The sequence below is a fragment of the Gymnoscopelus microlampas genome, assembly GCF_963454915.1.
Source record: "Gymnoscopelus microlampas genome assembly, chromosome: 1".
In the NCBI taxonomy this organism is placed as follows: domain Eukaryota; kingdom Metazoa; phylum Chordata; class Actinopteri; order Myctophiformes; family Myctophidae; genus Gymnoscopelus; species Gymnoscopelus microlampas.
In genome coordinates, this window is record NC_139962.1 from 54,101,661 (window position 1) to 54,115,651 (window position 13,991).

Consider the following 13,991-nt stretch of genomic DNA (forward strand, 5'->3'; position numbering starts at 1 on the left):
GCAATGTAGAAAAGTACTCTGTGCAACAGAGTAGTAGAAGAGTAGTAGAAGTCCCGTATTCCTAATGCACTTGAGTAAAATAGCCGATCTACAAGCTCATAGCTTGTAGATCGGCTCTTTTCAAATAGACAAAATGCATATAGGGCTGAAGTGGGTAATGTATGTTTTGTAATATTAATCAAAATCTACTTGTATTTGAGTAAAAAGTACATTATTTGCTTCTGAGATGTAGTGCAGTAGAAGTAAAAGTAGTATAGAAAATTGGAAATACTCTAGTAAAGTGAAAATACCTAAAAAAAAAGTACAGTACTTGATTAAATGTACTTTGTTTCTTTATACCACTGCCAACACGCCACATAACAATGCTGTTCTTTACGGCAAGCAACGTCATTGTGTGGTGTGGAATATCAATTAGGCTTATTGGCTTGCCTTAAACACATTACAATCCTTCCAAGTCGGCCATACCACCCATGATGACCATATTTTGCATTTTAAATCAAATGCCAGACGCCAGAGGATTAACCCTGGAATACCTATCTTCAAAAGTATTCAAAATTGTTTTAAATACGGTTCAGAAATAGCATATCTATAAGCTCACAAAGCATGGAGCTTGCATTTTTGCCCTTTTTGCTATTCGTACGTGGAAGTCTAAAGGGGTTAAACCCATACAATCCTGGCAGTCAGCAATTAGACTGATTCATTTGTCTCTTTCTTTGTTGCTCACTGGCCCACAGGATGTGGTTGGGTCAGTTTTGTTTTGACCTGCACTGTGTGAATGTACGGGATGTGTGTGAGTGTTAGTAATAGTATCCAGTCTGATGTTTTAGTTTCAAGCCCAAACGTGTGTTAAGTTAAAAGTCTCTGACTACAGTATGGCGCCCCCTGTGGATACAGTTCAGACTGCAGTACAGTATCGCACAGTACAGTTGACCCACCGCTGACTTTGTTTACCTTGTAATTATGATTTGTTGAAGACCATTTTCATCCTGAAATTCATGAGTTTGTACAGTTACATGATGGCAAAATAATAATTTAAATTGTGAAATTGCAAAACTTGTTCAATAATTATAAACACTGCGTAAATTGCACCTATGCTTCGACTTAAAATGACTTATTATTCTTTCAGAATCACAATATTTTTTTTGGCAAAGCATTATCACATAGAAGGAATAAAATAAAAGTACATAAAGTCAGCACAAGTGTGAGCGATGTGAACAATATCAGAAATGTATATTCAGTGCAGTAATGTCTAAACCTGTTAGAAACATAGCAATAATACAGTGCACATTTTCTTGCCATCTACTGTACATTCTAGGGCTTTCACCAGCTAGTTGACTAGTATAACCACTAGTCGACCTTGTTGGTACTCGTCGAATAGTTGATATTGATATCAATTATTTTTCCTCCATTGTTTTAATGCCATAGTAATGGCCCATTACTATTATTATTATCCTCCTGCCTTTATTTTTATCAAAAGGGGGTCAAAAGTATGCCAAATGATAGCCTATTATTGGGCAATAACCCCCTTTTGAGGATCCTTGGAGACGCGGCTGTGCTGCTGTGCCAGAAGCGCTTCCCTTAAAACGTCATAGAAATAAAGGCAGGAGGATAATAATAATAGTAATGGCATTAAAACAATGGAAAAGGACTCTCTTTTAACTGTTTTTTTTTTTTTTAATAGGTAAATATCGACTACCACTGGGTCAAATTAGTCGACCTGTAAAATTCTCTAGTCGTGAAAGCCCTACTACATACGTGTAAATATCAACAGCAACAAGTGGAGGTGTGCAACACTGGATTGTTCACCAGTATTTGGCAGTGTAGCTCAGAAGCAGGGTTGCCAGATCTGCTTATTATAATTTCCCCGCAAGATTTTATTTGAAAATAGCTGATGTATATGTTAAAGTGCTCATGTGTCCCATAGTCGCTTCTTTTTGGCTGGTTTTCCTAGACCTGGTTGCTTGTCTCTCTCACAGAATCTGGCAACACTGCTCTGAGCCTCTGCCTGATGACCAAAAGCCTCATATCTCCCCCAGCCAAGGTGGAACTCCCCTTTAGGCTAATGATTAAGACGTTGGCTGTCCACGCGGGACACCCGCGTTCGAATCCCGGGCGCTACACGTACACACACACCGAAGATTTAGTTGAAATGAATACATTGTAAATTGAATGTTTCCGTCTTCTCTTGTTGTTGTTGCAGCTCTGATGGTAGCTGCTGAACAGTGAGGAGCGTTGCCCTGCCCTGAGGACGCCTGCTGCCCCACTCCCATCATCATGTCTGGGATCCAGGTGAGTGGAACATGAAGGGCTGAAATCCGTATTTTCCCTACTGCTTATGTTTGTCCGGGTCGTAAATTAACGCACGCATGTGCACGTCCGTGCGCGTCCGTGTCCGTGGGAACGTTTTACTTTCGGTTTTAAAACGCTTTCAAACTTATTTTTTGAGGCACAGAATTTACTTTTAAAAAATCGTTTGGATAGAATTTAGTTGTTTAACGTCATATATGTGGTCAATTTATAATGAAAGAGCCTATTTAAAAATAAAAATTCAGAGAACCGGCAGGGGCGGGCAGTTCCGCGAATTCTATCCGAATAAAGCTACCTATATTCGGCATGGTTCGTTTTGAAGCCCCCTTAACTCTATGGAAGTCACCCCCTGGTGGTCGGGGAAAGGAACTGCTGGAGTTTTTTTCTTTGTTTATCTCTGAACTGTCTACAATCCCTTTAAGTTGACCCTCCCCCGCTCCCTCAGGTCTGGTGATGCCAACCTCCTGGACTATCAAACCCACCTGGGGGTGATAGGGCTTTTTCAGTTGCAGAGCCCCCTCCCTGTGGAACCCACTCCCACCACCTCACATCAAAGCCGCCTTGCCGTGTTCAAAGCCTCCCTCGAAACCCACCTTTTCAGACTTGCTTTCCCCGCCTAACTCAAACCAAAGCTCCCTTTCTGCTTTTTAGTCTTAGCTTAATGTTTTTAGCCTTTTACAAGGCGACACGTTGTGACCTGTAGATCTGCTAGTATTTACACTATTTTAGAAAACGCTTGAAAATGTATGAAACGTTTTGAACATGGAAACGATTGACGATTATCTCAAATAATTGTGATTATCTCAAATAATTACGATTAGGTGATTGTGTACCACCCTGGTTCGCATCACATGCAGTGTTCATTTTGTCGACAAAAAATGTTCGTTGACTATCTTTGTTTCACTGACGAAAACGACATAAAAACTGAGCTATCTGTGATGACTAAAACTTATGACTAAACCTATTGACAATTTCGTCAACAGATAGAAACTAGACAAAAATGTTGGGGAGGTACTGGAGAAGAGATCCAGTAGTTATTTTATGCTTAGTTGCGCGTGGGTGCCACACTCTGAAAATAGCTGATCTATAAGCTCACAACGTGTCGCAGTGAGCTTGTAGATTGTTTATTTTCGGCATGCAGTGAGCTAAGTATAAGTCGGGCATTACGACGCCATCACAGCCTTCCAAAATACATTTTAGTCAACTAAAAATCAACTGAATATTTAGTTGATTAAAATCTCATATTTTGTCAACTAAAGCTAGACTAAAACTAAAATATTTCAGATGACTAAAATATGACTAAAACTAAATTCAAATGTATTCAAAAGATAATGACTGAAACTAATAAAAATGTGCTCTCAAATGAACATTGCATCCATGCATTTACCTGCGTTCTCATCCCATCAGCTGTCCAGCACAACCACAGCCTTGTGCCATTTTTCACTTATGCTCAACTTATACTCTGTTGCGTGCCGGTGTTATGTGCAGTGCAGCACACTGAAAATAGCCGATCTTCAAGCTCACAAGGTGTCGCTCTGCGACGCGTTATGAGCTTTATAGAGATGGGCAATTTTTTTGGCACGCCACACTCGGTCAAGGTGTGCTTTAGTTGTCACACAGCATTTGGGGATTTAGAATTATACAGGATGTTCTATTTCACAAATAATAAAATAAGTTAACACTCCTACTGCGTGTTTGATGGCGTTTATAATGATAATACACGCCAGAAGAGAAGATTTTGTCTTTCTTCCCAAACAGCGCTCACCCAGGGGGGCTGCCCTGGTGCTAATGCACATAGCTGTTGGACACACACATTCGTCAAAATGCTCTGCCTTGTTTTAGGCGTATCATATTTCACGGGCTGTCTTCGGTGGCCGAACTAATGACTCCCGTGTACCAGTTTCAGCATAGGGTTACCATCTTACCATCTCCCCTCCACATTCCCCTATTGATCTGATCTGTGTTATTATTTCCCTCTCTGTCAGCGCAGTAACCACAGCTGTTTGGTGAGAACCATATATCTCCTGAAAGTCTTATTTAAAAAAAGAAAAAGAAAGAAAGAGGGGAAAAGGACCTCTTTTCAAATAGATGAGGGGTTTGTTGTTGTTGAATATCTTTAGTGTATTCCACAGACACAAGAGAGTCATGAAAACTACTCTGATGATTAGAAACCCGAGTTGTTTCCATCTCCCCTTCACACTCGCTGTCTCCCTACTGCCTTGTTAAAACATAATGATGTGTTCCTTTCAGAAAAGCAAAAAAGAGCAAAAAAGTGCCTTGTCTGCAAATTGATGACCATGTACTTATTTTTTTCTCTTCTTGTTATTTTTAGGAGGTGTCTGGGTTTTAAATGAGGTTTCATAAAGCCCAGTGGACAAAGATTAGTTTGTTGTAATCATGGCTCTGACTCTCACTCTGCATTCTGTTGATTGCTGGTCATATGGATGTTGTAGTAATTTAAGCGTCATCTTGTACTGCTGCTACTCACTGACCAGAAACAACCTTCACCCAATGCCAAAAACAATGGTCCTCAAAGTGGGGTCCAGGGGACCCACAGGGTTCCAAGTGGACCCTTATTCTGTAGGTCTGTAACTCTTTTAGAGTTAATGGACGACTTCACCGATTTTCAACCTATCTTCATATAATTGGTCCTCACTAATGCTCATGATAAAATGGTACAATTTTTTTCTACTCGGTCTGTGTCTCAGAGGAGGGCTGTGGACAGTTCAGAGTCCCGTCTACCAGTGACATCATCAATGGGGAATCCAAGCTAATAGAAACTGCAGGCTTTCTATTCCTGGAAAGTTGCAATGCAATAAAAGAAGCCATTGTTCTCGTGTTAATAAAAATCTAAATAAAAAATGTGAAATCTTGTTGGGAAAAAAAATAATTCTGGACTGTCCACAGCCCTCCTATGACACACAGGCCAAGTAGGAAAAAATGGTACCATTTTATCATGAGTATTAGTGAGGACCAATTACACTATATAGGTTGAGAATCGGTGAAGTCGTCCTTTAAAAAAAAGGTTTGAGAGAACCACTGGCCTAAAACATGGAAGGAAATGTGAAAAATAACTCATGTATTAAAGTTCTCAGTCGCCACGACTGATCTCAGTCATTTGGATTCCATAAGCCAGCATGTCTTCTATGGAAGCATGAATGCTCCGAAAATAGCAGATCTACAAGCTCACAACACGGTTATTAGTTATGTTATGATTAAAAGAGTATTTGAAATGTTCAGACTAGCAATAGAATACTAGAAGCATCTGCCATAACCACGAATGGTCTCAGAAATTTCATAAAAGCTAAGTTTAAAGCCTCAATCTGTAATTTATTTACTGGTTGGCTGTATTGTAGAACAGCAGCAACATACGATTTAGAATAAAAATTCCTGAACTTCATCATTACATTTTCAGTCGTGAGATTTTATTTGGATTTATTCCATGAGCCGCCCTTAAAGGGATAGTTCACCCCCAAAATGACTTTTTTTTCTATCAATTATGGAGACTTGAATTCATGGATATTTTTTTAGTTTTTGTCGCATTCCTGAGCCAATAATTTGATGACCGGCAGCGGTTCCGGGAAGGAGACACAAAGAGTCTCCTTTGTGTCTTCTACGGGAACCGCTGCCTACCGGTCCGGTCCGCTGGTCATCAAATTATTGGCTCAGGAATGCGACAAAAAACAAAATGAATTGAAGTCTCCATGGAGGTGACTAATCGATTAAAAAAAATATTTTTTGGGGGGTGAACTATCCCTTTAATATCGACGACCATGTGAACTGTGTGTGTCCCTGGTGTGGTCATCCCGTCATGAAGTCATGCCTCAGGCATGTGCTCTCCTGTCAGCTCCGGCTGCAGCATCTATCTACACCCATTCAGCTGTGCAACGCGGGCCGGGTTATACAAGGACGGCCTCTTCACTCACCAGAAGAGCTGGAAAAAAAGAAGAGAAAAAAAAAACTGTTGCCACTTTCTATTCCCTTTGATCTCATCAGACTAAGCAGCAACCCCTCTTTTTTAACCCTTTCAATCCGGGAACGCATCTTTGGCTATTCAAAAATAGCAGATCTACAAGCTCATAGCGTGGCACCGAGTGCCGCGCTATGAGCTTGTAGATCTGCCATTTTTAGTAAAATCGCGAAAATGGGTGCAAATCTTTGAATATAAATATACCATATACGTTTTAAAGCAAACATTTGTAACTCAAATCTTTGCTTCTGGGGATTCCACAAATGTCTTCTGAATACTAATAGTTTTTTGGGGGAAAAAGTTATGTCGCTATATATCAGTGCTCAAAACTCAAAGCTCAAGCTTTTTCATGTCAAGGACCCCCAAAATTATATGTATTGGGCCGCGGACCCCCATCTCAAAATATTTAGTTCCAGGGACCCCCGGAGAAGCAAATATTTGAGTTACAAATGTCCGCTTTAAAAATATATGTATTCAAAGATTTGCAAAAATGTTCACCATTAAAAAAAAAAAAAAACAGATCTACAAGCTCATAGCGCGGCACCGAGGAGCTTGTAGATCTGCCATTTTTGAATAGCCAAAGTATAAAATAATGGTTGTAGTTAAAAATCTAAAATGAGACGGATGCGTTCCCGGATTGAAGGGGTTAAAAGTAGGGATGTCCGATATTATCGGCCTCCCGATATTATCGGCCGATATTAGCATAAAAATTGATATCGGGAAAATATCGGTATCGGTTTTTGAAAAAAAAAAAAAATTTTTTTTTTTTTTTTTTTTTTTTGCTTTATAAATAAGTTACAGGAGTTCTTACTGTATATAGTGTGTGTGATATGAAATTTGAGCTTACCCTAATCACAATAATCCCCGCATATATCGGTATCGGTTGATATCGGTATCGGTAATTAAGAGTTGGACAATATCGGTATATCGGTTATCGGTAAAAAAGCCAATATCGGACAACCCTAGTTAAAAGGCTTTACTGTACAGCTGGATACACACAGCCTGCAGCAGTCATGTACATGTAACACTTTGGAATATTTAGATGGTGCTGCTGCTGCTCTTATCCAAAGGCCACGCCGTAGCACTCTGTTACATTTGAATTCCTAGATCAGTGGTTCTGAAACCTTTTCATGTCAAGGACCCCCCCAAATTGACACACATTAGCCCCGCGGATCACCATTTGAAAAGATATGCCAGGGAGGGACCCCCATAAGAGAAGATTTGTACATAATAGCAGTGATTCTCAAACATTTTCATATCAAGGACCCCCCCAGTTTGATATGCATTAGGCCACGGACCCCCATTTGATACCATTTTGATCTCTGGAACCCCAATCTACGCTGTATTATCATCTGTGTTGATCTAACTCTGAGAGTGTACAAATGGAACCAAATGGACCCGTTAGGGTCCATTTGGTTCCATTTGTACTCTCTCAGAGTTATAGACCCATAAGGGTCCATTTGGCTCCTAACTATCAATCTTTTGACTGGGGACCCCCTGGTACCCCCCACCCAAGGGCACCTGGGGGTCCCCGGATCCCATTTTTGGGAACCACTGTCCTAGATAACCAACATTCCAGGTTGTCATTAGTAAAGAGGTCATAGGTCAGTGTTCTAATGTTTGTGGAGCAGAAGAAAGAAACCTACAGTATGTCTCCAGTTGTTGCCTGTTTGTTTTGGACATTTGATTCTACAGCTTTTAACTACTTAAGCCCTTTATACATAGTCACACGACGAATGTTGAAAATAGACGATCTACAAGCTCATAAACTGTGAGTTGTAGATTGGCAATCTTTGCCATTTTGAACATTTTTGAAAATAAATGAACATTTTTGCGGAGGACAAAAGGGATGCCACGTTGAAAGTGGCTAATTTATACTTGGATTAAAGGTAGGGCAACAGTTAAAGGACAGCAATTGATATTTACATTATAGTTCATATCAAAACTTTTTTTTGTGTTGCATACCGGTAATTGTATGGAAATTACTTAAAATTAGAGGTTTTGAAAAGGTGACACTACAGGTTAGCAGAAAAGGAATTTGACAGTGATGAATGAATGAGGAAGCTCTTAGATGTACAGTACACTGTAATGCCAGTACTTTGAGTGTAACATTGGCCTATAAATGAACATGGTTGCAATGCTCTGGCAGCCTCTATACTGTAAAAGGCTACATTAAATGTACATTGATGAGATAAGTGTCTCTATGGGGAGTTTACCAGGTTGGACGACCTCCACTGCTGACATCACAAAACTGCTCAACTGAATGTTGGGGGCATATTTATTGTTATTTTTGTTCAAACACCTTTTCCCAACATTTATAAAACATATTTGTTGTTTTGGTAATGCCACATTATAACATAAGAACTGTTTTTTTTTTCTCCATAAGAAAGAAAGAAAGAAAAAGCTTCCATAAGAGGTTCCTTACCTTGGATTGTGTATCTGTGTTTCAGGCACCATGGGCGACCGGCACAGAGTGTGTGGCCAAATACAACTTCCAGACCAAAAACGAACAGGACCTTCCCTTCTGTAAAGGAGACGTCTTGACCATCATCGGAGTCACCCGAGTAAGAAAAGACTACTAGCTTGCAGATTAGCTATTTACATTAAACTATAAAGCCATATTGTAAAGAAATTGGGCCTCTTCCTTACTTCCTTCACAGGTCTTACCAATTATACTAATGAAGGCTCCATTCTGGTCAAACAGAGGTCAGGGTGCTGACCCTTGTGCATGTTGGCTCACTGGAAACACTCTGCTTCAGCAGTGGGTCTCAAAGTGTGGTCCAGGGACCCTCATGGTTCCTTGGGGGGGGTCCAAATGGCCCCTTACGGGTGTGTAACTCTTGAGAGTGTCCAAATGAAACCAAATGGACTCGTAAGGGTCCATTTGGTTCCATTGGTTCCATTTTTACACTCAAGAGTTATAGGGGTCCTTGAAATTAAAAAAAGTTTGAGAACCACTGTGCTACACTAAATGGAACAAAGCCTTAATTGGTATAATCGCTGAGATGTGTGAAAAAGTAAGGAAGAGGCCCAATTTCTAAGTACTGTAAGTATAAAATCAAGCTTAATGCTGTCCATGTGTCTTCAGGATCCTAACTGGTACAGAGCGAAGAACATCAGCAGTAGAGAAGGAACCATCCCTGCCAACTATGTCCAGAAGAGAGAAGGGGTCAAATCAGGAGGGAAACTCAGTCTTATGCCGTAAGTGACGAGGCTTGTGTGTGTGTGTGTGTGTGTGTATGTGTCTGTGTCTTTCATGTCCCACCCAGTTGCGTGAGCGGCAACATTTCTACTGCTGAGCTAATCTGTCAATTTAAAAAATATATATATATTTGTATTTCTTTGATTGTAGTGTCTATTTACCGTAGTTTTAGGTAAGACAAAATGTAAGATTTTAGTCCAACTAAAATGACAGTTTATTTAGTCGACTACATTTAATTCTGGCGGGCCTTGATGGCGTCATAATGCCTGATGTATACTTAGCTGGCATGCCGAAAATAGCTGATATACAAGATGTTTGGTTGGACATATAGTACAGGAGACCTGGGTTCAAATCCAGATGGTCACTTTAATTCATGTCCATGTGCGCAATATAACCACCAGTCCTCTACTGCTGGCATTCTCTGAGCTTTTTAGGTTACCCCTCTTCCCGCTAAAATGAATCTTGGTAGCGTCGGGTGGCTGCCCTGTTGTGTCATTAACCACGTAACTCCTACAGTATTATCCTTTGCTGACCGGTGTCCCCCAGGGGTCTATACCAGGTCCCCTCCTTCACCCCCCCTCAGTCTACACACCAAATCTCTGAGCAAATAGCAGCTCTACAAGCTCACAATGCGTTGCGATACGTTATGAGCTTGTTGATCTAGCTTATCTGACTTCCACCCCATATATTCGCCTCTTTTGACATGCCCAGGATTAGGGATGCCAGGGTTCATGTGGGTTCATTGGTAGTGTACACACACGTAATCACAACATGCATCATGCATGATCAAATTCGTCAAGAGACCCGTGTTGACTCTGTATTCAACCCTGCTCTTTGCATTGAAAAATGATTCACGGGAAGCTCATTTCAGTCCTATCAATGTACACATTTGTGCATTCATTGCTTAATACAGTCAAGTGTGTTTATTCAGTTGTTGTACAGTGCGTACCTATTACTAACCTTACCTTCTGCTACCTGTCGCAAGAGCGAACGTAGCAATGCATCTAAAATGTCATCCAAGGCTTCAAAGCCCAACCTCCTCCACCTAACAGTCAACTTGGCTTGTTTGATGTTGCCTTTTCTTTTTTTTCCCCACTGCCTGTGTCGTCTCTTCTCTTTGGGTGGCTGCCTCTGGGGGCAGGACCCGCCCGCCTCGTGGAGCCAGATTTGAATCTGTGCTCTCGTTTGAAACGACAGCTATTTCAGAAGAGGAAAATATAATGAGAGACTTATGCAAATAATACAGTCAGAGGGGGGGAGAGAGTGTGCATGGAGTCGCTACGGTGTCATCGCTCGCTCACAGTTAGCTGTGGAGCAGATGGTTTGTTGGAGCGCGGAGACCCGGAAAATCCGGAGAAAACAAAGTGTTTAAACTCCCTGTTTATCCTCTGAGGTGGACTGTTGATCTGAAGGGCATCCGGGAGCAGGGTTGCCAGATCTGCTTATTATAATTTCCCCCGCAAGATTTGATTTGAAAATAGCCGATCTACAAGCTCACAACGCGCCGCGTCGCGTTGAGAGCTTGTAGATCTGCTATTTTCAAATAGCTGATGTATATGTTAAAGTGCTCATGTGGCCCATTGTCGCTTCTTTTGGGCTGGTTTTCCTAGACCTGGTTGCTTGTTTCTCTCACAGAATCTGTCAACACTGTCCGGGAGTCACCTTTTTCACTGTAGATTTTATACTGGGCTGTCTACACATACAGACGTTGGACTACTAGCGGTTGCAAATACAGCACATGTTGCACTTTGTTTTTATATCATTGCTGTTTTATTAGAGTACAACAACAGAGGGGGAAAGAAGGCAGAGAAACGAGACTATTCAGTCCCCATGATGTCACCATTATTTCTTTACCCAAGTTGTACATACAACTAACAGAGTACATTAACCCATTAAGAGCAGGAAAGAATCTGTCATTTTTTATTCTAGAGTTGGCTATTCAAAAATAGCAGATATACAAGCTCACAGCATGTTTTTTTTAAACCGTGAAAATGTGTGCATACCTTTTGAATATCTTTTTTTTTTAATACTTTTTTTTTTACTCAAATCTTTGCTTGTGGGGGTCCCTGGAGCAATTTACATATCAATTTTGGGGATCAACATAGGTTTTTCAGAAAACTAAAGACATTTGTAAAATTGGCCTCGGGTCTTAACAATATAATCTCCTACTGATGCAGATGTTGGTAGAGTTCACAATTTCTGCTTTAATCCCATAGGAACATGGGGAAAAAAAATGTAGTAGGTTTTCCTTACAGCGTTTGTGTGCAAAGTCTGTAAACAAATGGAGGATTGCAGGGATTAGCATGGCATGCATGCTTACAGCGGCTGCCCCGTGAGAGAGAGGTGTGAGGCCAGGTTCCTGATGACACAGTATTAGTGATGATTACATTTGTGTGATACTGTAGGGCTGTCAACCCTCTTGACATTTTACTTGACAGTTGATTGTCACACAAATAATTGCGATTAACAATGTAATTGGGTTTTTTCCTTTGAACATTGGAACATGAAATTTACATTTTCTGTTTGGTTTTTTTAGGTTTTGTAAACAAAGATTATGTCACATAATAATACACATAATATACAAAGAAATTACTAACAATGACCGGTACCAATAATCACAATAAATAATGTACCATGACCACAATGGGCTATATTTAATAATTTTGTACTCAAAATTTGTTTCAAAATAGTGGAAATAGCCGCTCTACATGCTCACAACGTTGTGAGCATGTAGATCTGCTATTTAAACTATTTTGAAAATGCTTGAAAATGTATGTAATATTCGCGATTATCTCAAATAATAGCGATTTTAGGCGATTATGTAATAATTGAGACAGGCCTGGCTGTGTGTTTAGCTTCTTCCTCAAACAGCACAGCTTTCTCTGAGGTTTCACATGTGGTTCTACTATCTCTGGCTGTGATCTCCTCTTTTCATTTGCATTGTGGACATACATGTTTATGTGAACTCGTGTTCTCCGGTATTTGGTGCGTTGCTTCGTCCCTTTCTTCCAGCGTCACGCCCCCCTCCCTCCTGTTGAGATCACTGGATGTTTGGCTGATTATTTCATATTAGGTCAGAGCACCGAGAAGTAGAGTTTTTTTTAATGTTTTTTAAATATATTTTTGGGGCTTTTCTGCCTTTATTGATAGTATGCAGGGGAGAGAGATAGGAAACAGGAGACGATATCATCTTGGTCACAATTATTTGATATTATCTAATCGTTCTAAAATATAAATAATCTGTTGTCCCTATTTTGGCAATAATTAACAAAAGTATTATTATGGGGGTCCTTGACATGAAAAAGTTTGAGAACCAATGATATAGAAACATACGTATTTTTAGAAAACTGTTAGGATTTAGAAGACATTTGTCGAATCGGTCTCAGGTCTTAATGGGTGAAATTTAAATGTATTTTATGACAATGTAACAATGTAATGGTCGACTAATGTTTCATGATGGTGTTCACGGCCCTGTTGCCGGGTCATTGCCGAGCGGTCCTTGGGGTCCTGTTTGCGTTGCTGCTTGTTGTTGTGAATGTCTAACAGATGTGTTTATGGGACCTCTCACTCTGCACACTAGCTGACAGAAGACCTCAGCTGTGTCTCCTAGTGTCTCCTGGGCGTCCTCCCTCTTTCAGGCCCAACACTGTAACTACTCCCCTAACATTTTCACCGTGCTCTAATGCAGTGGTTCTTAACCCTTTAAGGTTAAGAAGGATTTTTCTAAAAAATAGCAGATATACAAGCTCATAGCGCGGCACTGAGTGCCGCACTATGAGCTTGTAGATCTGCTATTTTTTAGAAAAATCCTGAAAATGTGTGCAAATCTTTATACATTTTATCTCAAATCTTTGCTTCTGAGGGTCCCTGGAACAAAATATTTTTAGATGGGAGGGGGTCCGCGGTCAAATACATATTATTTTGGGGGTCCTTGACAAGTTTGAAAACAATTGATAATATAGCAACATAAGTAAAAAATAAATACAAAAATTCAAACTTTCGGAAAAAAGTACTTAGGATTTAGAAGACATTAAAATCCCCAGAAGCAAAGATTTGAGTTAAAAACTTTTGCTTTAAAAAAAGTATACATATATTCAAACTAAAGATTTGCACACATTTTCATGATTTTTCAAAAAAATAGCAGATCTACAAGCTCGTAGCGCGGCACTCGGTGCCGCGCTACGAGCTTGTACATCTGCTATTTTTGAATAGCCAAAGAAATCTTAAAATGACACAGATGCGTTCCCGGTCTTAAAGGGTTAAACTTTTTTTAGTCAAGGACCCCCCAAATTGATATATGTCCAATGTAAATTGGGGGGAAAAAATAAAAAGCAACACAAATACATAGTATTAAAATAACAATGAATACATGTTGTATCTGTATCTCTTGTCTTCACCACCTCCCTCTCTCTGGAGTCTCTTTCTCTTTGGAATCTCTCTCTCTCTCTCTCTCTCTCTCTCTCTCTCTCTCTCTCTCTCTCTCTCTCTCTCTCCCTCTCTCTCTCTCTCTCT

At 40.2% G+C, this 13,991-nt stretch overlaps 1 protein-coding gene across 2 annotated transcripts in view; it reads left to right on the forward strand.

Annotated features, from left to right (window-relative positions):
* The window catches only part of cskl (c-src tyrosine kinase-like), an 82,996-nt gene that overhangs the window by 46,831 nt on the left and 22,174 nt on the right, over positions 1 to 13,991 (forward strand). For both annotated transcript variants that reach the window (XM_084076166.1, XM_084076167.1), the window contains exons 2-4: positions 2,201 to 2,289; positions 8,728 to 8,841; positions 9,366 to 9,478. In XM_084076166.1, coding sequence (XP_083932292.1) covers positions 2,275 to 2,289; positions 8,728 to 8,841; positions 9,366 to 9,478 — 242 coding nt within the window. In that variant the 5' untranslated portion in view covers positions 2,201 to 2,274. The remainder of the gene's footprint in view (positions 1 to 2,200; positions 2,290 to 8,727; positions 8,842 to 9,365; positions 9,479 to 13,991) is intronic.